The sequence below is a fragment of the Poecilia reticulata genome, chromosome 13 (genome assembly GCF_904066995.2).
Source record: "Poecilia reticulata chromosome 13, P_reticulata-male-v2, whole genome shotgun sequence".
Taxonomy (NCBI): Eukaryota; Metazoa; Chordata; class Actinopteri; order Cyprinodontiformes; family Poeciliidae; genus Poecilia; species Poecilia reticulata.
In genome coordinates, this window is record NC_088842.1 from 27581287 (window position 1) to 27609001 (window position 27715).

The window sequence follows — 27715 nt, forward strand, 5'->3', positions numbered from 1 at the left end:
CTATGTGTGGAAGACAATAAAAGTCTCACACTTGAGTGTTTTCATTTGTTTTAAGTAGAGCTCAGCTTTCCAAATATATAAAAAGCTCTCGTTGTTTTCTGCAATTATAGAATACAAAAATGTCTAAAGGATATAAAAAGACAAAGGAGCCACAGAACAAATAGTTACACGACTCGCATGTGAAGTTTTAATTCCAAACACGCATAAAGCTTTATATACAGGCACATCTCTCTGACGTCATTGATTTCGCAGGAGCTGCACCCATCCCGGTTCTGTTATTCACATTTAGGTCATTACGCTATACAGATGGCATGCCTCTTTTGTGTACAGTCTTTGAAGCAGACGAGGCGGATAAAGGTTTCTCAAGACAGCAAGGTCTGGACCTGCTGAGGTGATCTGGGTACCAGGTTCTCTGGGTCCTGGTAGGCGTTATCCGGGCTGGTCAGAGCCGTGTAAACCTCTCCATAGGCTCTGCACACCAGCTCTGTGGACTGACGGAAAATCTGCTCCCTGCAAAAACAGACAAAACACTTGAGAGGCTGCGCTTAATGAACAATTCAAAGCGCAGTGGAAAGATTCTAAATTTGATATAATGTAATTAATCACGAAGGGAAAGTTACACATGGCTTTCTAAATTTATGTCACAATTAAAAACCTGAAAAGTGGGACTTGTATTTATAGGAAGGCGCTGAGGTTAGAATCTGTAAACAGTAGGGATGGACCGATATTTAAATTTGGGCCAATATCGATATCCTATATTAATATTGCGGTTATCCTACAGGTTTTACCAACTCAAATTTAATAAATTTTTCACCTTGTAATGTTTTTCCTTATCGTAGCTGCATCTATGGCTCTCTATTCTCTCCTTGGTTCTATTCTCTAGTCCTTTTCTTTTATCATCCTTCTCTGCTGTATTTTCCTCCATTGTAACTTTGCTACATCAAATAAAATCCACTAAACGTCCGACTTCAGAGTTTGTGTCGCACTAAATGCTGCTCTTAGATCACTGTGAGCAGTAGCAGCGGCAGTGATCATTTTCAGGGGAGCAAAACTGTGACATTTCGGGATCTGTTTGTAGCTCTTGGTAGCAGCTTTGTGCTACTCACTGCATATGTATCTCTACAGTCTTAACCCCCACAGTGCCAAGCTTTTGTGCATAGAATGTATGTAGCAGTGCTTGGGTTGGCAACAGCAGTGAGCCAGTGGTGAGTACAAATATCGTTCAGTCAATCAGCGATAAATTTGCACTTACCCCTAATAGACACAAAAAAATCAAGCTAGCAGCTAAATGCTGGTAGTTTCAACAGCCTTGAGTCACAGAACATATTGAAAATGTCTTCTGTCAGACCAAGGTTTGAGTTGCGCACAAAGACCTGCAAGAAAAAAAAACTAAGCGGAAAGTACAAAATTAAATAGTCCTGCCACCACAAAATTGGCAGGACTACTATCACAGATCAGTGACTCCTTATGTGTAATAGTCATTAGTAGTCATAGGTCACAGGTCATTTAAGACCTGTGATTAACGCATTTAAACCCAACTTAAATGTTTTTAATTAGTTTAAGACATTTTAATGCCTTAATTTTAAATACATATATTTAAGACCTTTTAAGGATGTACAGACATCCTCAATATTAGACTTATTTATCTGCCCTTTCGACAGCGCAAAAGAAAGACCAAACCACTGACAATGGCTCCTTACTTCAGTTACACACCCCACAGTCTGGTTGCATCACTACAATGGCCACAAATCCAAACAAATACCAAAAAAAAAACACACAACCGGCAACAAGATAGAAATATTATTGGTCAAGACCAATAAAGATATGTCAATTTTCCAATGTCAGCCATTGTTAATGCCAACATATCCCCAGTTAAGAAGGCATCTATTAGTCATGCACTCTGTAAATCTGTAATTCTTTTTGGTAAGAAAAAAAGGTTTTGTTGAAAGCAAAAGGACGTTCCAGTTAAAGTTTCCCACTAATCATGTGGTAGGAAGTTGCTCTGGTCAGGGGGAACCAAAATGTAACTATTTCATCTACATGGATAACATTAGGTATGGTGGAAAACCAACATATCAGTCCAAACACAGCAGCCCCAGCTGGATTCATGCCGTCGGCAGCGTTGTGCTGTGGGAACGCTTTTCTTTAGCAAGAGCAGGGAAAGTAAACAGAGAATGAATGGAACTAAATACAGGAACTTGTTAGAGGCAAAAGACAATGTCCAGACCCAAATCTAATTTAAAATCTGTAACTTGACTGGACAACTGGTGTTTACAGACACTCTCCATCTAATCTGATTGAACTTTAGCAATAGCTTTACATAGTAGAATGGGAAAAGACATCTGGTCTTTAGATGTGTAAGGTTGTTAGAGACAAAACCAAAAAGAACCGCAAGTGTAATTATGCTGAAAGATGAAAGTACTATATCGGGCCTGGGGCATGATTATATGTGAAGATTTTTACATCTGATGCATACATTTCCAATGGACTGCCAGTCAGAGTGAGTCAGAATTTTAATCTGTGTGCGTATCCCGACAGGACCGATACAAATCTTGACAGTGTGTGGTACACACTGCCATCTATAGATAAAGATCACATTCACAGCTGACTGGCTCAAACAAAAGCATCTAAATATTTATTACTACTATCGGTTATATTACCCACCTGGATTCACTGATTATGTCAATCCAGGTGGGTAATATATATATATATATATATATATATATATATATATATATATGTATATATATAATTATTATTATTATAATATGTGAATTAGGCTAAACTATGACGTCATTTCCACATGTTTTGTAAAATTAAATGTATAGAATAAAAATTTTATTCCATTATTTCCATATTACCGCCATTTGTTTTTCTTTCTTTCTTTTTTGCATTTATTATATTTTAGGTAAGTACTCTAACAAAGATTTCAGGAAAAGTAAAACAAAAAATAAATAAGTTTTGCAGAAATGCATAGGAGCCTAGTGAGAGGATTGGAGTACACGGTTGTATCCCTCTCAGGCTCTTGAGGATCCATATTTTTAATTGGCCCACAGAGAGCCTGGTACCACAGTGGAGTTTATAACACCTTATACCACACCAAGTGTAACATCATAAAATGTCAAATGAAAGGAAGCCCCCCAAAAAGAAGATTACTTCCCCATTTATAGCGTTTTTCAGGGTGTTTTTGTGTATTTATGTGAGCAGAGAAGCACGAGAGAGAGGCAGGGATGACGAATGATTTCAGGCTACGAGTATGAGTGAGAAATGGACCAGAAGCTAATTAATGGCGTCCTGCACATCAGTTCTCCTGTGTCCATTAATAGAGAACATTAACCTGAGGTACAGAGTGCTTCTCAAGCCTGCTGCGCTTTCCCCGTAAGCACAATTCACAAAAAGAACCCTGAAACGCAGCAGCTGGATTGAGCTAAAAGCATGGGCGTTTTCTGATCAGTGAGACAAATAGAAGCAGTCCGGCTGAATATTTGTTCAGTGTGTTGGTGGATTTAGCAATTTAGCGTCCAAACTCCTCATGCATTTAGTCGAGTGTTTTGCTCAGAAGGCTGAAATGATTCTGTTATATCTGGAAAACAAATGTTGACCATCATTAGGTAAAAGCTCCTGTTCTATTTTTAAACTCTCCTTTTTATTTTACGTAATGCGGTAAAAATTTGGGCTCATCTCGTGTGTTCTTTCAGACTCACTTGATGGCTGCGCTCAGAAGGAAGTTGAGCTGCGGCATCACAAGAGTGTCCGGTGACGATAGGTACCGATCAAACTGGACCTGTACGGAAATGAAAGAAACCTTATAGGTATAGAGTGCCTTACAAATGTATTTACACCCAACAAAATCACAAACGGCAATATGTTTTTTATTTTTGTGTTTTTAACAAAGTTCTGAAGCATTCATACAACACATGGAAGACAATCTGTGGACGATTACGCACCAGACTGATGGAGCCTATTTACTAATTTGGTGATTTCTGAAGGCAGTTGCTCTGCATTTTTAGTTAGTGGTATCAGAGTGAGGGGGATTAAACAAAAATTCAAGGCTCACTATTCAAGAGTTTGAAAACCATGAATGATTTTTCTTCTACTTCATAATGTTTTACAACTTTATAGTTCACCTCTATCCTGACCATTGTCTTTCAAAGCAATTCCACTGAACTATCATTTTCCTTCTGGGGTCCATCTGGGATTTCTCTCATTGAGTTTGATTTCTCAGGCTACATTTCAACGATGAAGTCAATTTTCTGTGATGTTTTGGAATTGTAGCTTACCTATATAGGATTGTAGTTTAGTGATGGCATCATCGAAAGTGAACTGAGCTATTGAGTCCATGCTTCCAAATATTTTTACTTTACCAGCCATCTTGTTCGGCTCTGCACTTCTCTCTTTGCTTCGGTTATTTACAGCGCACACAATTCCCATAAGCTTCATATATTTAAACTGCCACATTTCATATGTCATGGCAAAATGTTAGTAATCCAGCAGAATTTAAAACTTCAATAAAGTCTACGTCTCCGACAAGCAATCGTCATTTCTCAACAGTCGAGTGTCCAGACCCTATGTATGAAGGGGCAGGTTTTTACCAGGCTACATCATCACATAACATCTGAATTAAACATGTTCAAGCCAGAGACTGTAACGAGACAAAATGAGGAAAACTTTTCGAAGAGTTCAGTTTTGCAATGTATGAAGATAAATTTGCTTTACTTGTACATATAGGCCAACCCACCATCGCTGTTTTCACCGAAGAGATGTCCATACTGGGGAGGAGAGAGAGAGAACCCTGGGAAAATAGAAGCAAATATTAGATTTCACTTTATCAGTAGTAATACTCGATCTCTAGAACTTCAATAACTAACTACATTTATTTATGTTCGCAAAGATGTATTTTTTATAATAATAACTGAAACTACATGTAAATAAAAGCAAGCCTAAACATTATTTATGTGAACTTGTGAGTTTGGATGTGAGAACAAGGGAAGCCCTCACCTGAATACAAATGCAAAGCAGGCAAAGCAAATACATACTGCCTGTGTGTACACAGCAACGGGTACTTTTAAGGCAATTAGCCTTCACTGTAAGTCTAAAATGGCTACATTAAGCAAGCTTAAATGCCTAAATTGCCCGCATTAAATCTAGCAAATAAAAGAAAGTGCAAGGTTCAAAATGACGGGAGAATTACGGACATTTAGACGATCATAAAGCCTCCGCTGCAGGCTGCAGGATTTTTTAATGGAGCACACCACAGCTTTATTTCCGATTTTTTATTTTATGTATGACAGAAAAGAAAATGTTACATGAAGGGTAACAATGAGGAATAAACACAATGCTTTAATAATATTAACAACTGTTAGGATGGATTCTTGCTTGTGACTAATACCTGGGATTTAGTCCAGTAGTCTAAGGAGTAAAGTACACAACATTTTTAAGGAAGAAGCTAGAATGGCCACCCAGGTAGGGCTGAGGTCTGCAGGAAAACGATGGTTTGTAACCGAGCTATGTGTCGAGCAGTAGCTGCAGTGGGGCGTGGTGTGTCCTTACATGACCCAAGGGCAGGACTCGCAAGCTAAACCACAACTATGAGTTTCACTCAGCCCAATGGCAAGCAGTGCTAAAACGAGAAAGAGGAAGGCTCCAGGACAGCGCTCTTATCTGCACAAGACACTTCTGGAGAGGCCAATATATTTTAATAGAACATGACACAATCTGTCTTTCCTCTCTCCTTTTCTCATCTGTAAATCTGATAAAAACCCCATTATGCTCCAACAAAGACGCAGGTCAGGTGGTAACCATAGCAATAGTAAAGCCTATAAACACTTCTGAAGCCCAAAGAGACAGCACAAACCATACGTCAGGGGACATATACTGTTTAAAAATAAAAACACAAAAACAAGAGAACCATTATGGATGTAAAATGTGAGTGTTTCAGACCTGTTCGGCAGTGTGCTGCTGCACGCAGCTGTAAATATAACTTAGCCCGGCTCTGGTCAACACGTAGGACGCCTGCTCGTTGATCAGCGTATCAAGGTGAGCCTCAATCTGAAAAATGCGAGGCAGAAAGAGAGAGAGGCTTGAAAACTGATTCCATGCATTGTGAATCAATGGTACTTGTAGTTAATGGAGAACTACTGTGTTATTGATACTGAAACTTGTATGGAGGCTCTTGTGGTGCTCAATTACAAAAGACGTGCTAAAAATAAAAGGATGGATGGCGCGTTTAAGCACGAGCAACAATACATGACGCACTCGCTTTCATGAGACGGCAAATTAAATCTTTTTAGTAAAAGTTTTCGGCTGTGGATTTTAATCAGAGGGATAGGAATAGTTAACCTTTTTTTTTTTTAACAATAAGCCTACAGTCAACGTGACTTTAAGCTGAGCCGTAATGCTGGATAACTGTGTTTCATGGTTATCTACCGTTGCTTCAGACAGGCATGATTTACTGCAGCAATTATTGTTATCTTGACATATTTGACAAACAAAATGGACCAACACAGTGTCATATAAAGTGTTTTGCAAAAGTATTCATACCCACTGAATCCGTCCACATTTTGCCATGATCCAACAAAGACCACAATCTTTTATACATTTCTATGAAGTTTATCAAGCAGGAAAACACAAACTGGTACATAATTATAAAACAGAACATTTTTAATTCACATAATTTAATTCTGACACTACCATGTATCACAGTAGGGATGCTTCTATCATGCAGTATTTTTTGCGTGTGTACAACAAAAGCCTCAAAATTTTGGTAATATTTTAATTACCTGATCCTACTTTAAACTTCTCCACAACTTCATGAGCTGACCTGTCTGCTGTGTTGATGATGCTATTTGTTCCCAAAGCCAAGGTCATCACAGGACAGATGACCTGTGAGTAATTTAATACTGAGATTAAATTACTCACAGTTAGAACTCAATTTAATCTTCCTTCTGCTTCTCAATTATATGCTACTTTGGGTGGTTCAGTCACATAAAATCTTCAAATAAATTGAGGCTTGTAGTTATTGCATGAAAAAATGTAGATAGCTACAAAGGGTAAGAAGACTATCCTAACATTACCTTCATAGCTAATTTTTACATTAAAACTAGTTAACTCACTGAATGGACTGAGTTAATGTTAGCCATCATGCTAACATTAACTGCTAGCATGGTGGCTAACTGTTAGCCACCATATAAGACATGGTGTAAGACAACATAATAATGATAGCATTTAAGCTACCGTAAGCTTTATAGCTACTTTTTAGATAAAAACTAGTTAACTCACTGAAAAGACTGAGTTAATGTTAGTTATCATGCAACTAGGTCAACATGACAATGATAGCATTTAAGCTAACATTAGCTTTATACCTAATTTTGAATATATACATAAATACAATATTGGTAAATACAGCGCTGATGATGTCAGTTATTATAGAGATCGATTTCTCTTGATATGATGATACATTTGGGATATATAGTGCAGCCCTACTCACTAACAGATGATTGCTTACAATCAGGGCATACCTGGAACTCGAGCATCTCAAGCCTCTTGTCAGTGAACTCAAACAGAGCCAGTGTGGTCTTCATGACATACAGGGAGTTGACCATGTAAGTGGCCATGTCAGCTGTTCCAAGGTTACTGGCTGAGACAGTACATAACTGTAGGAGGGGATCCAGAATGCAAGAAAGCACCTAAAACAGATAAAGGAAGACAAGACACCAAGAACAATGTATAATAGATTGGATTTTAATGAAAAGAGAGCTTCAAATATAAAACAGTCAGTGCTTAGGACAAAGTCAAATCTATTTCATGCCAAAAAAAAAATTAGGGTAATTGCAGCATAAAAGCTATCCTGCATTCCTGGTCCCATATTGATAAACAAAAACAAGTGGCGTTTTAAAAGATTTGAATTCAAAGATTAAATTAGAGAGTTGCAGTTGCATTTTTACCTGAGCAAAGTCAGCCTGCCGAGCATCCAGAGGAACTACAGACGAGTCATGGGATGTTAGCACCTCCCTGAGGAGGGCGAGGGTCTGATTGAGGGATGCTGTAGGTCCAAGGTCCGGAGGCGGCAGCTCCACCTGCTCATACACACAGAGTGTACAATATAACACCAATAAAGAAGAAATATGATAGAAGGCAATCAAATTAGTTTCTAAAAATACAAAAACACATAAAACCTTATTTACATTTAAAATCTTCTATTCTATGGGTTTGAATCTACAAAGCTTTTGTGATGAAGAGAGTTGTGATTTCATTGGGCTCAGTACACAGGTTGCAGAACTGAGCAAGGGCACCTTTGTCCACCTAATAGAGCAAATTATGAAAAGGTTGTGTTCCTGGGATTAGCTGGAATTGACACCAAAACCTAAGGGCATCCAATTTGATTAACACTGAGCCACAGGGATAATTCTTGTAACTGCTATTGATCAGAGCAGAGCAACCGTGGAAAATGAAGGAGCCCATGCTCGTGCTACGGTATATTTGGAAGCCAATTTAACTAAACGGTACGAAGGAGAGCGTTTCTTGGCAGCTAGCGCCATTTTGCTGTTGTGGCCAGGAGGCTGAAACTGTTTACCAGCTTAAGTGGTGCAGAAATAGCCTTGTTGACTTTGAGAGTTTACACCTACAGAAATACACATGTTCACAAGGAGCAACGCTAAACTCCGCTGCACTGTGATTTCAGCATTTTCACAAAAGAACATTGCAAATCATCGCTATTTATGAAAATAAAGCCTCTGTCCTCTTCGTAGGATAATATGTTCCTATCAATCTTCTTCTAATGCCAGCCTGAACAAATAGAAAATGAAATTGCCATGTTCTTCCAGCACCTTGTCCATTAGTCTGCTTGCATGAAGGCTCAGACTGTTGAAGAACATCTTTTTGCTCAGGAGGTGCATTTCCTCAATAGTGATGAGCATGGTGGCCACACTGGTCCCAATGATGGAGCTGAACAAAGATCCAATCAGGAAAGTTAGAAGATTCTGATTGTTTTAATGACAACATAACATTTCTGTTCAGGCAGTGCCCAGTCCTTCACTTTGTGCACATTTTGCCAGTCTACAACAATAAATGTAAACATATCTTATTAGAAAAATATGAACTACAGTAGTGCAATATTGTAAATTGGAAACAAAATAATGGTTTTTACACACAAAAAACATTCCCAATTTTCCCCATTGTTCACTGAGACTGAAGGATCTCTTAATTTTAAGTCAGATTTTTAAATTGGACTTTGACTGGGCCATTTAAACACATGCAAATGCTTTGATCTAAATCATGCTAATTCTGTGTATTTCATGTTAGTGTTCAAGTGTTTTATAGTCTCTAAAATGTTTTTCTCTGTATTTAGCACCATTGACTTCCCTTCAACTTTTACTAACTTCCTTGTCCCTTCTGTCAACGCGCATTCCCACAGGATGAAGCTGCCAGCACCATGCTTAAAGATATGGACGGTTTATTTGGCAAAGTAAAATGTTGGTCTTCTCTGACCAGATCTTCTTCTTTCACATGTTTATAACAAATGTTTGCAGTTGTCTGCCTGTGGCAACTGCAAATATGCCTTTGCATGGTTTTGTGCCTTTTTTCAGCAATGACTTTTTTCAACCATAAAGCTTAGAACTGTGCATTAGATAGCTCATAGTGAGATGTTCAAAGCTTTAGATATCGTTTAAAAATATAACAATTCCTGACCACAGCTTTATTCCTGACCTGTTTGTTGGTATTCATTTGACTTTAAGAGGTTTTTTCACTCAAGGTACTACAATTTCCACATTTTTCAAAGACTTTAAAAATCTTGTATCATTTTCCTTCCACTTCACAATTACACACTACTTTCTGTTGGCCAATCATAATACATTGCAACAACAGACAGAACTAAAACTGGAAAGGTTCAAGTTGTCACACACAATAAAAAATCTACAAAAAACAGAGACAGTTACAAAATGGATCATATTTTTTTCTTTAAAAAATAAAATAAATAAAAAAAAAAACAGAAATCTGACTGTTCATTTGCTTCCTGGAGCTAAAGTTCAAACACCTGATTGTGTGGTGGTAGAACTTCAGCAGGTTAGAGAGCTTGTAGAGGAGGACAGCACCCGGCTCTGCCACAATGACTTGTTCTATTCGTACCTGAGGAGAAGATCGATAACAGAACAGCTGGACTGATGAGCAAAACCTGGCAGAAAACACAGCGTGCGAGCGGCTCAGACTAAAATGGCGTTTAAAACATAACTGGTTGCTCACTTTCAGTGGTCTGCAGACCCCCTCTGTGATGTGCCCCACCACTTCTTGCATGTTCTCCTCCACACCTAATACAAAGGGAAGGAATTCAAAACTCAATGAAGGCTTCACCAACTTTCATGCATGTGTTTATAACAGTGGTAAGAGAAGCATTCAATAGTAAAATTATTTATTTCGTGGAGGTTATTCTTCAGTAACTGAGATAAACTATTTCAATATAATTTAGTAAATCATCTACAAAATGCTGGTTACATGCATGTGCTTTACATTCATCACATGACTCTGAAATCAAATCATAAAATATTAGACCCCTCAAAGTTGAAATACCTTGTAGAGTGACTTGTTTTAGTAGAGCTTCTAGATGCTCCTTCTCTGAGGCAGTTGCTTGGTGCAGCCAGGCCAGCATGTCCCCAACATATCTAAAAAAATAAAAAAAAATTAAAAAAAGAAATCAGTACTAATACACAGCCAGTAGTGCAATGCCTCTAGGAAAGGACAGCCAAGTTTTCATTTTTGTTGTCACATACAAAAAGGTGTTGGCTCTTTTAGTAACGGTTGCTCTTGAGCTCACTTATACGATGAATCCTCATTAAAAAAAAAACCCTACAAAAAATATTTAGCCTTCCTATGACTAAGACTCAAGTCGCACTTTTTCACAGTGTGCACAAAAATGCTTCAATAGACTAAAAACAGGCATACAATAAATAATAACACAACTCAATGTTTAAATCACTAGAGATTGTGCTATACTTTTTTGGGGGGAATTTGACTGAAAATCCTGTCACAATCTTTTTTTTACCTCTTAATTATTAAAACAATAACAGAGCAATGCATCCTTTAATCTAAGTTGAATAATTACTTTTTTTTAATGAAAGTTTAGTTACAGAGACTTCACAATCTGTTTTGATTATTGTTGTTTTGGTTGTTTTATTTATTTGAATATTTAAAATGTTTTCCAGTTCCAGTGTTAAACTTTTAGAAATTAAAGATATGTTTTTATCTTTGAGATAATATATTAATACGCTATTATTATTGTTATGTTAGTTGAAATGGGTCTGAAAATGATATTATTGTTTATTACAACAGTTTCAGAGAAAAAATTTTATCCAGCAAAATTTGTTATCATGACAGGTCTTATGAAATGATGATGCTCTTTTTAAATATTTCTGTTCAAGGCAGCAACACTGCTGATGGAAATATAAACCATATGGAAATCATTTACCTAAACAGTGAAGTTCTATATACAGTGAAAACTAGCTCAACAAACAGAACAGAGGAGACGAAGGGCTCATGTTAAGGGTTCAGGGAAACATAATAGAAAGAGTGACACCTATAAACTCTAACATGTGCCTATAAACACAAGCAATGCAGTGATGAAAAAAAAATATTGTTAAAAATCTGTCAATCCTGTTTGTTTTTGAATACAGCAGCATGTGTTGCAAGCATTTTTACAATAAGAACAGCTCATTCACAACTCAAGGCAGAAGCAATATTTGTGTTTCTCACTTTTCTGTTTCAGACCCACAAATATATAGATTTATTGTTGTTTTACATCAAACAAGTCAAAACACAGTTTTAAGATTCACACATTCTCTACTGCTGTTTTAAACTTGGCAGGACAGCGTGAATTTGTGGGCGTCAGTACATAGGAAGTGAGAAAGAACTTGATGTTCTGAGAAATGCTGATGTCCCCGATGAAGTGGAAGTGATTTTTGTTTTCCACATGGAGCTGGGATTCTGAGAAAATCTCCTGTTTGGCTCCTGGGTAAAAGAGGGAGAAGATATGGTGCAAAGGGAAACAGGCACAATCCAGCATTTTGCAAGATGACCTATAACCAGATTGGCACTTAATCTGATTTATTTATACATCAATTATCCCAATAACTTTTCCTGTAACTGTAAAATAAGGGGTTTGGGGGCATTTAGGGCAAATATGCTCAGAAAGAGCATATTTGTCAAAAATAGAAACATAGTAAATATGTATTATTTCATCAAGGCACTTTCAAATATTTTTTTAATGTCAGTTTTAGAGATACGCAGACTGGTGACCTGTCCAGGGTGTACCCCGCCTCTCACCCAAAATGTTAGCTGGAGATAGACACCAGCTACCCTCCTGACCCCACTAGAGACAAGGGTGTACAGAAAATGGATAGATGGATGGACAAGTAGAGGCTTAAAAGGGCTGCACAATTAATCAATCTAAGTTACTTGTATGACGCATTTCTGAAACAAGGCAGTTTTAAGTGCTTTACATCAAAAAATACAAAAATATAAAGTCATACACTCACAATTAAGAAACGGTTACTTTCAGTTGTAACAAAAAATGCTGTGTAAACCAAACATAACTTGAAAGAAATTTTACTTCTCAATTTGACGTCTTGAAATGGGCCACTGTCTCTCTCTACACTTTACCACAACACTTGTCCATTATTCTGTTTACAACCGTCCTTAGGAACGTTTGACTGAGAGGCAGTTCATATTATTAGCTCAGTAAACTTGCATTTCCACCAGGTGTTTGCTATTCGCTTCTGCTGCTAGTCTGGAGGAGCTGAGTGAGGCAGAAGCTCGGCTGGACACTGCAGCTCCAAGGAGGAGATTGTGGAAGTAGGCGGGGCTCTGTGGGAGAAAGCGTTTAGGGACCCCAGAATGAATTCAAGGATTCCGCAAACGTGCATGAAAGAGTCAAAGCAACACTCCAGGTATGTTTTTATGAGGGAATAACATTATAACATAATATAAAGCTAAAACAAAAAGTTGTTTTTCAATGATACTGTTCCTTTAAGCTAGCTGTTGTACTATATGACTCATATCCCATCCATCATATAATAACATCAAGCAACCGCCTAATGTTTTCCTAATTTGTTCTGCAGCCTCAAAGCTAGCCTAAATATACACCCAGCCATGAATCATCAGTTTCAGTGAGTTAAAGCCCTGAAACACTTGGTACGATCCCAGGAGGACCCAAGATGAGACGCTCCAGCTCGGTCTGAGATTATTTAAGGACACAGAACACATTGATTACACATAAATGAGTGATGAGCTGTCGCACATTCAAAATGCAATGTACCTAAAAAATGTGTTCTAGTTTAAATAAGTACATTTTTGCTATTTGAAAAGTGCTAACTATCATCTTTAACAGGATTAAGTTCAATATACTTTCACTTTTAGTGTGCAAAGATATCTCTGCGATTTAAGGTGAGGGTGGGAATCACAAAAATATCTACATTATTAAATTAAGGCTGAATGTATATGATTGAATTCGAAAGTTTACAATAACACTGAAAAAAACAATACAATTATTTGTGCACAACCCACAGCCACATTTTTGTTCTGCAAATCTGAACTGTTCGCTTTTTATTTCACACAATAAAGGAAGCAACTGGGGTTTTCTATTTGTAAGGTGGTGATGGTCACTTTAAACATCCAAGTGCAGGATGACAAACAGAAAAGAAAGGGAGGAAAACAAATGGTAGAAAGCAACATTCACTGAAGAGATTCTGAACTTGTTTACTGTTTACCTGTTTTTTCCACAGATTTTATTTAATCACTAGATTTTTATGTGGTTTAAGCATAAAAAAGCTTAGTCTAGAGATGACTGCTTAAACACCAATTAGCAAAATTAAAATCTAGTAAACCTAAAAGCCTCTCTTTGCCCAAAAAGCCATCATGATTTCTGTATTTTTGTCCCAAAGTGTTTTTTAGGAGGGATGTCTCAATAAGACAGTAGATGTACCTCAAAGGGTCATGTGAATGCATCTCTATGGGTCGTGGCGTGCCCCCTGGACCACCGCGGGTCAGGGCGTCAATGAAGCCTCGCACCACAGCACATCTGCGCGCGGTCCCAAACTCATCCAGGGTGTACCTGAACAAACAAGAGGAGGCAATATTCAACAGCCGGACCTCATGAGAAAAGACAGCAGCCATCGTGTTGTTGTGAAGACTGTAAGCTGTGGTCAGCTCCTAAGATCAACAGTTGGGGCCTGCTTTTCCATAAAGAATGAGTTTGGAGCAGTGTTGATGGCTCGGCGGTAAGGACCTTTGCGACAGACTAAACAGAAGATAGCTAGCTAAATTAAGGCACCGAGAGCTACGGGATCCAGCCTCAACATCCCCAGCCTTAAGGCGACCTTGGACACTCTGTGGCCGCAGAGACAGGTGCACATCCGAAAACACAGACACAATGAGGGCTTGGCCATGAAAACATCAGAAAACATGTTGAAGTTTCAAACTTTTCATTGCTGTTTACCACCTCCTTCACGACAAAAATAAACACTTGTTAAATAGGTTTATATCTGTAGTTCCCTGCAGATATAAACCTGCACATTTTGTCTAGTTCAGATTTTATTGCATTATATTTGACTTTTATGTGATATATCAACACAAAGTAGCACATAATTCTGACGTGAAAGGAAGAAAAATAATATATATATATATATATATATATATGTATGTAATAAGTCAGATGACTTTAGAGAGTATATTTTCTCTTTATACTAAGACTTTGTGTTTGGACTTTGACTGGACCATTCAAAACACATGAAAATGCTCACATAAGATCAACCACTGCAATAATCTCAAGACTTTTGCTCCGCAAATACGCACTACTCTGCACTGGTCTATCAAATAAAATCACAATAAAATTGCATTGCAGTTTGTGGCTGCAATGTGACAAAGTTCAATGGTCATGAATCCTTTTGCATGAAAGTTTTAAACATTTTGTATTTTTAGACGTCTTTCTTTGAATTTTAGAGGATGTGCTCTCTCCTGATGGTGACATTTTGTGTTGCTTCAGGCCGTTTACTTTGGTGTTTTATAACTGAGCCTTGTTGTTCTATCCAGGAACAAAGCAGCAACAATACCCTGAGGTTTCACAATTTACTTAGGACTGGCCAAAGAATAGACGTATGGTGAAATAAACATAGATCCAAGAAATCGCAGATTCCAAGTGTAACATACAGGGTCAGTAAACAGATTAGAGTGTCTATTTTTACAAAGATGTCTCTGTTTGTGAGTGTGTCTTTACTTACTTGTAAAGAACAGGTCGATCCTGCAAAGCCTCCATGGCTTGAGTCAACACTGGGCTAATATCACACGTTTCCTGAGTCAGTCCCCGACATTCATCTGGAAAAACAATTAAGTAGAATCACAGAATGCATCTTTTTTTTTTTTTTTATTGTAGGCAGCTTGAGCTACATAAGACTTAGAGTTGCTGAACACAACTATCTTCCTGAGCACATGCAAAGCAAAGCTTTCAAATCATCTTGCTGACAGGTTTTCTCATGGGCTTTTGCTAAGAAGTCAGTTTTATTATCCAATATAAAAGAAACTGAACAATTATCCAGATGTAAAAAGTGGTATGGACTCCGGTATTATGCTGGAAATAAAACTGTTATCAAAATGTCTCTGTACTTTGCAAATACATATAACAATTACCCTTTCCAAAGCAAATAAAATACGACGCTATGCACATAAAACATTATCTACAGTCCTGAGCAGTCAGGAGTGTAAAATTTAGCCCTAGAAAACACTGACATATTGATTCGAATATTCAGAACGGCTAATGTTAAATCCTTTCTACTGGTGAAGTACAACTAGTCCCAGGGGCACGGGTGCTTTGCTTAAATTATTCTCTGTATTTTGCTTCTGCACAACAATAAATAACAGTTTTTGATGATTTAAACAGTTTGGTTCCAGTGGGAATGAAAGATACAAGGAAGACAAGAAATTATGTTATAATCGTTGCACTCCATGTCCTGCCCTGGTGAAATATTTTATTGACAACATTGATTATTAACATTTTCCACACTCCTTTCTGTTTTTTTTTTTCTTTTTTTTCCCCTATCATCACAGGAAGCCTCATCTCTCTCTCAGCTACAGCATCCTGGTCACTAAGCTCTATATTTGCTCTGGGCATAAAAGGGAATGGATTTCTATTCAACTGGTCAAATTGTCAAGTAGAAGCTGAATGTACAACACTCGAATTATTATAGAACATAGAATAATAACAGCAACAAAAAAGTGCACAAGGACTTCTTTGAGATTGTGATATTGCTAATATGAAAATTGTAATTATTAACTATGATACAATATATTTTGTGCAGATTTACTTTCCAGTTTAATTTCTAAAAAATGACAAGTTGTGGAAATTTTAATTGCTGCGTTTTTGTCCACCAAAACAATTCAGAAGACAAGTCATTTGGAAGTCGTGGCAGCATCATGCTGCGGGAGTGATTTCCTTCAGCACCGACAGAGCTGATGCTATAATGATCTTCAAAAGAGATGAAAATGCTCTACTTCGTGTTAATCAATCATGTAAAATCCATATAAAGAAAACATAAGTTTGAATCTGGAACATAAACTGCAAAAAAGATAAAGGAGTATAAAAGTTTAGCAAGGCACAATGTGCAAAAAACTATATTAGGTTTGAATTTTTGTATATTTAATACAGACTTTAGAAATATAAAAAAATTATAATAAATCAATGGCTAAGGAATGAAATTGACTTTTGATTAAGTTATAAACATACTGTTGGTCCACCATGCAGCTGGTGGTAATCGTGTGCAGTACTCACTCTGAGCCCAGCGGTAAAGCTGCTCGTACGCCGTCTCCTGTAACACTGCCATCTGCTCCATGATCTCTAACCTAGAACGGGCACACATGCCAAGAACAGACATTATATACATATTACTTGTAGCAGAGTGTTAAACTGACAGTGTTATGAATACTAATCTTTGGCAGCTCAGGATCAAGGCCAGGACACTCAGAGTGCTGACAGAGCTGCACGCCTCACTGAATCACCTTCTTGGCACAGCTCTTCATTCAAAATTCTTGCTTAAAGTTTTCCTAACTACATGCTTTATACAAGCGAATCCCAAACTTTTCAGCTTCTGACATATTTACAAAACAATGGGAGCCCAATTATTGTTGGACAAACAACAAATTCTATTTTCAAGCATCCCATTTTAAAGACAGTTAACCTCAACCCTTAAAGTTAGGCCTGTCTATACTTTGATTATGAAGCATTGTGAGCCACTGTGCAGTGAGATGTGAACCGTACCCTGCGGTTTGCTGGTTGGTTCGCAGGAGGATTTTCACATCCTCGTGGATGTGCTTAACCCGGCTGAGAACCTTGAAGAAATCCTGAGAAATTAAGCAACAAACACATTACTGATCACATTCATTAGCAAGACAATCAAGAACTTAAAGCACATACAATTAGTAATCAGGGCTTTGAAGTAATGATGTAATGACATATTTAAGCCTATCGCAGTAAGCAACTAATTAATGATGAATTGAAATGAGCTCGATATTTTCCATTCTGATTATAAACATTATGAAGGGCAATTTTGTTTACAAATAGAATAATCCATTTTATTTATGGTTTTGGTTGCACGTGTTTTATATTTTTCTTTTATTAACTGTTTGTTTGTTGTACTTTACATATATAATATCTTCCAGTCCCATTTATTTACTTAATTGCAGTTTTATGTATCCCGTAGTTACATTTTATTGTATTAGACATTAGTTCTTAGAGAATGGTTGTTTTTATTTGGACGGGTGGAGGTGGAAGTTTCGTGTCTTTTCACTAATCAATCTATACTCACACCGTCGGCTGCTCAATTGTAAACGAATCAAATTGTGAACCTACAAAAGATTCAAGATCAGTTTGTCGTTACGACTACACGGTATCAAACTGTTATCCCAGCAGATAATTTTTTCCCAAATAGAAAGTTGCTGGTTTTACAGCAGATTATCCCAGCATACAATAAGAATATACACCACACTCTTTTCATTTGTGAAGCATTTGGAACATTTGAACATTTTCTACTTTGCGTTGACCTGCCACATAAAATAAGATGCTACATTTTGGGATTGTGATGTGATAAAGTATGGAAAAGTTCATGGGGTGTGAAAACTTTTGCAAGGTACCAGACATCATTTTTGGTCACATGGTCTGATTCACTGGGCTTTGTGGTAAAGATTACCTCTGTAACAGGTGCGTCTCGAGCCCCTCTCACTGTGGCCATTTCCTCGTTGGACAGCTGGAACTTGGAGAGGAAAGCTTGAGCCACCTGAGCTCTCACCTCAAGTCGCTGGCTGAGGAGATAAAAAGGAAAAAACAAAATCATTTACTTCATTTGTTATTATTTTATTTAAATGTTTGAACATATGACGTATTCTTTTCATTTAGACTTTAGTAAATGTATTTAAGGTTTTGGTTTACGTTTCTTCTTACATGACAAATTCTTATGAAGAATTTCCCACTTACGTGTAAGAGCTTACACTTTAATCTATCATTGAGTTTCATCTGTGTATTTTCTCATCCTTCAATTCTTTGAATCAAAAAAAAAAAAACTGAAGAAGCTGGAGGAACACCCCAGGCTTTTATTGCGCATCAAAAAAGAAATGGTGTCAACAACATGTAATGCTGAAGGATCTCCAGCAGATGGCAGTCAGACTCTACACACCCTAAATGTGCTCCCCTGCTGCCTACATTCTTTCAGCAGGGTGGGACACCGAGTGAAAAATATCATCCACAGGAGTGGAAAGATCAGCAGGACAAAAGCCAAGAGCTAAAGAAAAGAGTTGGACCCCAGCCAGCAAATAACAGCGATCACTATCATGTCAGGAAGTGCCTCATCACAATAGAGACCATGGCAACGGTCCCAGTCAAATGGGGAACTCGTCACAGGGCGGCAGAACAACAGCAGGTCCTCCCTCTGTTCCCATCTTCCCATCCAAACCATCCCGTTTATTTTCCATCCATTCACGGAGAGAGCCAACCATGAGCAGTAAATCATCAGAGTATTTTGGTGGAGCTGAATAACCTGGTGATTATCTAACCTTTGATTCTCGCATACCTACAACCCGAGCTCAGGCTGCTGAGAGCAGAGGGCTGTAAAACGGTTCCAGTTCCAGAACTCTGTGATTCAGCTTTCCCTCTGTGGATCGCACCAACAATGACACAGAGGGACCCCAAGGCTCCTCTGCCCTTTGTGATTTTACGTGTTGCTATTTTGGCTGCACACAAAGACAACATATGCACTGTTAAACTTGGCTGGCATGCTCTCACAGTTGTCTTTAAAAAAAGAATCAACACAATCAAAAGTGTAAGAGGAATATTAATGTTTCCCCATCCCCCCACCAAAATTCATAGAGATAAAATACTCCTGCGGATAATTAAAATGGCCTTTGGTTGTATGTGCTTTTAGTGTGTGATTTTTTAAAGTTCTTCATTCTGTTTAAATGTCTGCAATTACAAGAAGCTGGTATTTAAATAATGTAAAATGTTCTGAATTAAAAGGAATGAAGCAGGAAAGAAAACCCACTAATCTACAAGATCTTAGGAACAAAGAACAAAACGGATTAAAAAGCATTGATCACAACAGACAATTGGAAGCACAAAAAAAAACCTAGTTATGCTAATGAGATCATTAATTATATTAACGATTGCATATATTAGAAGTATGTGAACATGCTTGGCTCACATTGAGCACAAGGAGTAATGAACTAAGACCTCTAACTGTTGCGACTGTTGGTTTGAACAGATCTACAAGGAACAGTATGCAGTTAATCTAAATGAAAATAAATAACACTGTCAGATGCAGTTTATTACAATGGGACCTGTTTACATGTTAGTGGAAAATCTAAGTAAACAACTTATTCTAAGACTCAATTAAGTTCCCATATCAAATGCAGCATGGTCCAATTTGTTTGAACTTCAAAAGGTACATGTTTTGAACCTTTCCACATTACTTATTTTTTGGGATGTTTATGAATACATTTAAAGCATCACATTTATGACAAGGTATCTATACCTAGCCTAATTTAAGACTTTTATAGACATTTTTAATACCACCTTGAATAAAATATAGGACAAAAAAACTACAAATATAATAGATGTTGCAGCATTACAATCGAGCTGACCCGGACCCTTAAAAGTTGTTTTCAACATAGCCTCCTGTGGGTTGGCAAGAGAAGTGAGCTAGTAGCGAAAGTGGATGTCATCCAGCCAACTTGCATGCAAGATGTTTGCATGCAACTAAAACTTTTTTTCTTACAGAAAAGTCCCCATAGAAAAGCAAATAAAATATTAAATAGTTCTGCCACAACAAAATTTAAGACCTGTAATTAACATATTTAAAAGCTAACTTACATTTTTGTTTTATGAAGTTAAGGCCTTATTTTAGATATAAAAATTGAAGACTTTTTAAGGATGTGTGGAAATATCATAAATCAGAATAACGAGAACCTGGACACAGAGTCAAAGACAAACTTCCCTTTCAGAACAAGCAAGAACAGAAATGAGTAAGTGGAGGGGTAATTTTGTAAACCTCTGTCCAGACATGATCCGTTCTCCTCCAGGCTGACATCACTGAATACCACAGAAATGCAGCATACTTGGATCAACAAATAACACAATCCAACCTTCCAACCTACGCAACATAGTTGACCTCTTTTGAAGCACTAGTACTACAAGCTTATTACAATAATCTCAAGCAACGGCAATATTAAGGAAGAGTGCTGTGATTGGATGAATCGTCTCTTATTGTATGTGAGCGTGCTCAGATTTAGCCCGACTGATTTAGTCTGTTCAAGCACAGAAATTGTTCATGAACTATAACACCCTATAACATTTGCAGTGCCCATTTAATTATCTCACAACACTAGGCTGATAGTGCAGCTTGATCAGAGAGCCACAGTTATGAATCACCAAAGAAAACTGAAGGAAAAGTGAACAACCACCCTTTGTATTAAGGGAGAGAGTTGAACGAGCTCATAAGATGTGAATCATGTCAAATATTCATGAGAATCTATGGGGGGCATTTCAAAGAATTGCATAAAAATCTGGCATTCACAGAGCTGTTAGTTGGTTAGTTACGCACCGTGATCAAAGAGCGCGTGCAGTTACAACAGGAAACACAAAGGAATGCTGACTGCCGTAGCCTCATTAGCGCCAAGCTGGGCTTTAATAATGCTCAAGTGTCATATTACGAAGGTTGCATGCACTCTCTGATATCAGTCATTGTTCTCTCTGGGATTTCAGCGCTCTTTATTTATTAATGAACTGTACAAAAGTCATACTGAGAACATTCGCTCTCTTCAGCACCAAGAGTTCTGATACCGCACAAAGCTCAAGGTCTGATTATTTGTCACATGTTGGTGGGAATTTTTGTGAGCTTACAATCCATTGCAAAAGGTATTCAAACCTTTTAATGTTTTCTAATTTTGTCCCGTCATAATCAAATAGCCCGATGCATTTTGATGGGGCATGAAAAGCCGACGCAAAGTAAAGTCATTTACTGTGCAGTAAATGATATGCAGTTTTCAATATTTCTTATTTACAAAAAAATAATCTGTCGACAGGACAGGTATTAGTCATTTACATGGAAATGCAAATGAATGCCAACATTTCTTCTGAGTGGCATTAAAAGGACATTTAACCAGAGCGGTACCACAGGTAAGTGATGGCCTAGTCAATGCCCAGACTTAATTCAAATTGAGAATCTACTATAAGATTTGAAATTGTTGTTTACAGATTCTCTGCATCCAATTAAAGTAAGTATGAACTACTTTGCAAAAGAATGGGCAAACATTTCAGTCTTTAGATGTGAAACAACAGTAGGGCCATACCCTAAAAGACTTGTAATTTGCAGCAAAGTACAGGTGCTGCAAAGTATTGACTTAGGGAGGGATAAAATAAATCATACTGTTCAGGTACTTATTCAAGACTATGTGCTGCATGTGGGTCCATCACATAATATCCAAATAAAATGCTTTGAGGTTTGTGCTCATACATCACCAAATGTGGAAAAGTTCAAGGGCAATCATCACTTTTGCAGGACACTAAATGCTATTATTCCTTTTTGGACATACAATGAGCTAGATCCAGAAAAGATGCATGAACAGATTAGCATTGGAGACCACACCATCACCTCTGGCTTTTGGCTGCTTGTGAGTTCACGTTGTCAACAGAAACATGAGTTTATGAGACGTCTCTGCAGGCTCTGCATGATTACATGCCATGTTAATGCAAAGATTACACAGAGTGGAGCAGGTGGGCAGCATTGTATTTCATTATAGAGTAACACACAACATCTATTTAGCGCTTTTGATGACAGCACCTTTAAACAGTGCCAACCTGAAACAAAAGAGCCTGGTGACAGAAAGCCAGGTCAGCTGCAGCTCAGCGCCTCACAGCCCCTACCTTCACTTCCACAAACTGGAACTTATCAGCAGATTCTTTCTGTTTCATTAGAGCTGACAAATGACACAATGCCGCGAGCAGATGAGGCAGATAAGAGGCAAAGAAAAGGCAAATCAGGGACATCAGCAGAGGCTCGGAAACCACTGTTCTCCCCCAACAGGACTGCCCCATGCGAGATGTGGCACTGCTGTAATAAGCATCAACAAGAAAGGAACATAGAGAGAAAATCCAGAGCCTGCAGAGGCTTGTGTGACCTGAAAAAAGATCTGACCAAGAAGACTGCAGAGAGCCAGCTCTTCGCAAACTGAAGGACGACAGCTTGCCGGCATGGTTTCGCCAGCAGCCCTTCTGAGACAAAATTACGAGAGACAAGGTCAAAGCCCAGTGTGTGCGGACTAGTCAATGTGGCTGTGGGGTCACTGTGGTTCTAAGCATGAAAATGTCACACAGGCAGACAGCAGGTCCCGAAGGGAGCGCTGTGCAGGAAAAAGGACAAAAACTACTCAGCACTCAGGAGGACACTTGTGTCAAGCGTCTGAGTACTTCCAGGAAATGCACGTCACAAAGCCGTACATGGTCTTAATTCGCTTCCTACATGTGCTCCCTGGTGACTGTCTCCACTCCTGTCTTTTCTTGCTTGCCTGTCTATTCAACTTTCAGGCTTCTCCATCTCTGTCACCTCTTTATAAGGAAGGTGCTCATGGTGAAGCGCTGGAGCGTGAACTGCAGTGGTACGTCGCTAATGTCTGCAAATGTCCCTCACCACAAATTTACATCAACCTCCGCAGCACCCCTACCTTCATGTCAAAACACAAGGTCACTGATCACATCTGTTACAAATGCTAATGAACCCCAGCCTACGGCAACTCCCAGCGGACAAGAACAGGTCGAATGTTTTCCCGTCGCTGTCACTACTGACGGCGCAAAGAGTGAGACATTAAGATATGATGCGCAAATGATGATAAAGATGTCATTTTGTTTAATTTTTTAATAAAACCCTAACCCATCAACAATGAATGCAGACTCCATACCCTGTCCGTACAACATGGTATTATGAATTAGAGCAACTAAAATGTTGACCCTGTGCTTAGCAGAGGACTATACAGCATCAGCCCCACAATAAATATATCAGAACTGATTAGCTGTAAGACAATGGTGCAAATCGGTTTCTTTTGGAAGAGGGCAATGGGACATTCTGATAAATTATGTTGTGTTTATGTCAGTAAAACATGGTGCAAATCAGCCTGGCTTTCCTTATGTTTTTAGACATCATTATTAAATTGTATTTATTTATTTCCTTTTAGAAATTGTCTTTTTTTAAAACTTCCAGATAACAGAATGAGGAATAAAGTGTTAACGATTTTTTTCTTTTTTTTAATTATCCAAACTTGGAAAACTTGATGCTTTGCAAGAAATCCTGCATTATTAAAAGCAGAATAAACATAGTCTGGCATTTCTGCAAAATCTTTCACACAAAACTTTTTTTTTATATTATGTTACACTGTTGAAATTTTTGCCATTGTCATTCTGATTAAATGCTCTTTGAAGGAAAATAATTGTAAAACATGTAAAATAAAAACAGCCAAAATATTTATTTTACTTTTTTTTTGGGGGGGGGGGGGGATATAATTGAACTTGGAGGAAATAACTAAAAGCATTTCATACACAGTAATAAATGTATTTTGCCTGAAAGTATGTATCACGTTTAAAAAAAAAAGTAATTTTGTCTCCAAACAAATAGTTGCTGAAGAAAGGTTAGGAGTTCACATAAATCATATTGCACTCCTTGTACATTTAGCTCCTTCCAGTTAAGTCTAAGAGAACATACAGCACTAAAGATATTTTATCTGTTTGCACATTTACTCAGTGTTATGATGGGTTAAATATTTTAGCTCTCAAGTACTGATTCTTTTGAAACTATGTCATCATCAAAACTAAACACACACTCCCAAACACAAAGTCCTACACTGGGCCTTTGAAGTTTATCAAGGCCTAACAGAAACAATAACAAACACCTATTTCATTAAGGCTGACTGTTGGTCTCCTTAACATGTGTTATGATCCAACTGTAGAACTGATAACAGCCTCATGAATTATTCAGTACTCCTCCCACAGCTTTTTAATCAGCTCTTACGGCATTTTCCCAAATCTTTCAAACTACAAAAGGCAAGAATGGAAATCTTCAACTTATTAGCAAATAAACTTTAAAGTTGATGTATTTGGGGGGGTGTAATAGTCGGCATAGATCACAGTTTGAGTCACTTTGGATATAAGAAGAGGAAGAAACAAATGACATGTTTCTTATTACTTTAAACAGCAAAAAAATAAATAAATAAGTTGATCTCAATGATGAGGCTCTAAGGTTGCAGGTCTGTACTGATGCATGTCAACAATATTATTTTTGCTCAGACTTCTTTCAAAAAGAGATTATGAATCTGAGGACAATTCCTGTTAAAACGAAAGTTAAACCAGAATGAAAACTAAAATTTATTTTAGAAAATCAATTAAAAAAATTAAAACACTTCATATAGACCAATTACAAATTTTAAACATTTAATTTTGATCATTCTGATAACTGTGTAAATTTGAAATATTAAATAAGACCAATGATAATTTGGTTGGATGGATGGTTAATGATTTTTAATATATAAATGTTGAGTTAATAACATATGCAACAACAGGAGAGACTGATGTCTTGTCAGGTGGCCATCAGTCATTGAGAGACTCCATAGGGAGGGAAAGTCATTAGAGGCTAAAGAAGCTAGCTGTTCACAGTGTGCTGCAGCCAAGCATATTAATGGAAAAGGTTAAGGAGAGGACAAGGTTTGGGAAGACTAAATAAGTCAAAATCATCAAAATAAACAGGAACACTTGAAATATATCACTGGATGCATAATTAATATATTTTTATTTTCAGTTTTTCAACATGAATTACTTAAATAATTAGACTTTTTAAATTATATATGGAATGTTGAGACAAAAAGAAAAAAAAATTAATGGAAATGACAATGAAATGTGATGGAATAAATTATTCCAAAATGAGTTTTTCATCAGAAATAATTCTGACATATAGCTGATATGTAACTTACAATAAGGATAACTTTCCATAGTCATATGTCTTTGTATGAAATCCAGATTTTGACATGGTTTTTGATGACAAAGTAATCTGATTTAGACTTAATGATACCTTGTTGATTACTTTTCACTTAATTCAATATGTATGCAACTGCTACACTGTCAGGCATATATTTAAACTGCCAATTTGACCAAATTTACATAATGTGTTGCTTTTAATTATGTCCGCTTATTTAACTTAAATTTTTATACTCTCAACAATTTTGCTTTAGTTGCCTAACAATCTGCTCCCAACAAAATGTCATTGCATTGTCTTAGGCAATGACAATAAAGTTCTATCTATCTATTTTGTAGCAAAATAATGAACTCACTTTTCTCCTTGCAGCTTGTTGGTTTTTACAATGAGGTCTTGAGTTTGCTCTTTCGCAGCCTGTTGAAAAGAAGGTGTGTTGTTATAATAATAATTATTATTATTTACCTTTATTTCCCCAGGGTTAAAAACATATTTTACAACAGAATCCTGGCAGCAGCGCATAGAGTTTACAGAACATTCACAGCAAAGTAGAAAAAGTTAACATCATCATAAGTTTATTAGTAAAAACATCACTCAGCTAAAACATTTACAGATTGATGATTCCTTCTCAAAATCAGTAATTGTTATTTGCACACGTGTCACTTGGAAATCAAGTTGACAGCCATGTATTTTTCCAACTATGGTGGCAAAAATAAATGTTTAAAAACTGCAAACAGAATACAAATCAGACTTTCATACCTTTAATCTACTGGTCATTTCCTCGCAGCATGTGCTCATGGCCTGAACATCCTCATGGACACTTTCAAGCTCCTACAGAGAATGAATAACAAATTCTGGTTGGAAAAAGTGTTTATAAATACAACAAATGTGATAGGTTGTCATACTGAATGCATGGTTCATGCAAACTGAACACTTAAAACATAAAAGATCAATGTTAACAGGTTTTTTATGACTGATATTTAAAAACTAGCAGGGTTATTCACTGCCAATCATGTTTGTCTTATTTGGGTGTCAGGCTTGGTTATCCTGACTTGGAAAATATTAAATTAACTTTAATACTTTTCCGGACTGTGCTGGAACCTTATTAATAAAAACCCACCGACTCAAATGAATGAAAATATTTAATATCCATCAGACCTATAATCAATGGAACTAACCAATAAATAAGTGATGATTCCTCTGAGTATTTATTTCCATTAGTGAGCAAAAAATATAAAAAAACAGCCAAGAAAACAAAAAGACAAGCAATGTCTACGAGCATGGGTAGAAAATGGTTTGATTACGATGCGAAACAGAAGCAAAAACATTTGTTCTCATGGAACGCATGGGAACGAATAAAAGAAGAAAACTAACCGGAAGAGAATGTTTTTTTTTTTTTTTTTTTTTTTTACTGGAATTCTGTTACCTCTTTTACTTCTTTAAATATCCGTGCAAACTCCTCGTTAATCGTCAGACTTCTCCGCTCTATGTCACCTCGTAGATTTCTCCTGGTGCGCAGACTGTTCTCGGTAAAGAATACAGACAGCGCCTTCAGAGCTTCCAGCATCTCCTGAAAACATATCAAACAAAATATCCATCGAACTTAAAGTACTTTGAGAAATTAAGAATTGAACAGAAAAAAAAAACACCAATTAAAATAAATGGTAGCTCGGGTTCAAGGACTTGTGTGTGCTTTCACACAGTGCTGGATTCTTAATGTCTTATATAAATAAAATAACCGAAATAAATTACCTGGGACGATAATGCTAACAGCTAAGATACAATTGTTCGCCTTTCTGGTGGGATTTATTTCTCCGAAAGACCATATATTAACCCGAAGAGAATTACTCACATGCACTGAACGCTTGTCATAAACATATAACATTAATAAGACAATAAATTACAGGCGCAGCTGCTGTTAGCCTCCTAGCAGGAAGCTAAACTTCTTCCAGCATACCTTGTCATTATCCAGCCTGGTCTCCAGGATTTTATTCAGCTTCCTTGATAGTGGGTTATTAGGCTGAGAAGGCACATTTGAATTTGAAGATATAGTCGCGCTATCGACTGAAGTTTCTATTTTAGTATTTGCCATCCTGAAAATCTACTTCCACGTCAACCGAATCCGAAGACTGTTTTGGTCCGTGTGGAATTAACGTTCGGCCGGACTGCTTGGCGAGCTACAT

The 27715-nt window shown here is 37.3% G+C and overlaps 1 protein-coding gene across 1 annotated transcript; it reads right to left on the bottom strand.

Annotated features, from left to right (window-relative positions):
- Positions 1-164: 164 nt before the first annotated feature.
- cog6 (component of oligomeric golgi complex 6) lies at positions 165-27699 on the bottom strand. Its single transcript, XM_008426363.3, has 19 exons — positions 27490-27699; positions 26959-27102; positions 26292-26363; positions 25891-25949; positions 18222-18333; positions 17294-17376; positions 16808-16878; positions 15264-15357; positions 13970-14098; positions 10564-10655; positions 10240-10304; positions 10034-10125; positions 8826-8943; positions 7944-8075; positions 7518-7685; positions 5941-6048; positions 4739-4792; positions 3705-3784; positions 165-510 (listed from the first exon to the last, which is right to left on the bottom strand). Exons 1-19 carry the CDS (start codon positions 27622-27624, stop codon positions 363-365), a joined length of 1956 nt encoding a protein of 651 aa, XP_008424585.1. The 5' UTR covers positions 27625-27699; the 3' UTR covers positions 165-362.
- Positions 27700-27715: the final 16 nt, after the last annotated feature.

Bases quoted from the DNA above. Each gene is read 5' to 3' on its own strand.
- cog6 (XM_008426363.3), bottom strand. From the start codon at position 27,624: ATGGCAAATACTAAAATAGAAACTTCAGTCGATAGCGCGACTATATCT. The intron at 17,377-18,221 runs GTAATCTTTACC...TTAATTTCTCAG, and splicing joins GAGACGCACCTGTTACAGAG to GATTTCTTCAAGGTTCTCAG. The intron at 16,879-17,293 runs GTACGGTTCACA...TGCCCGTTCTAG, and splicing joins ACCAACCAGCAAACCGCAGG to GTTAGAGATCATGGAGCAGA.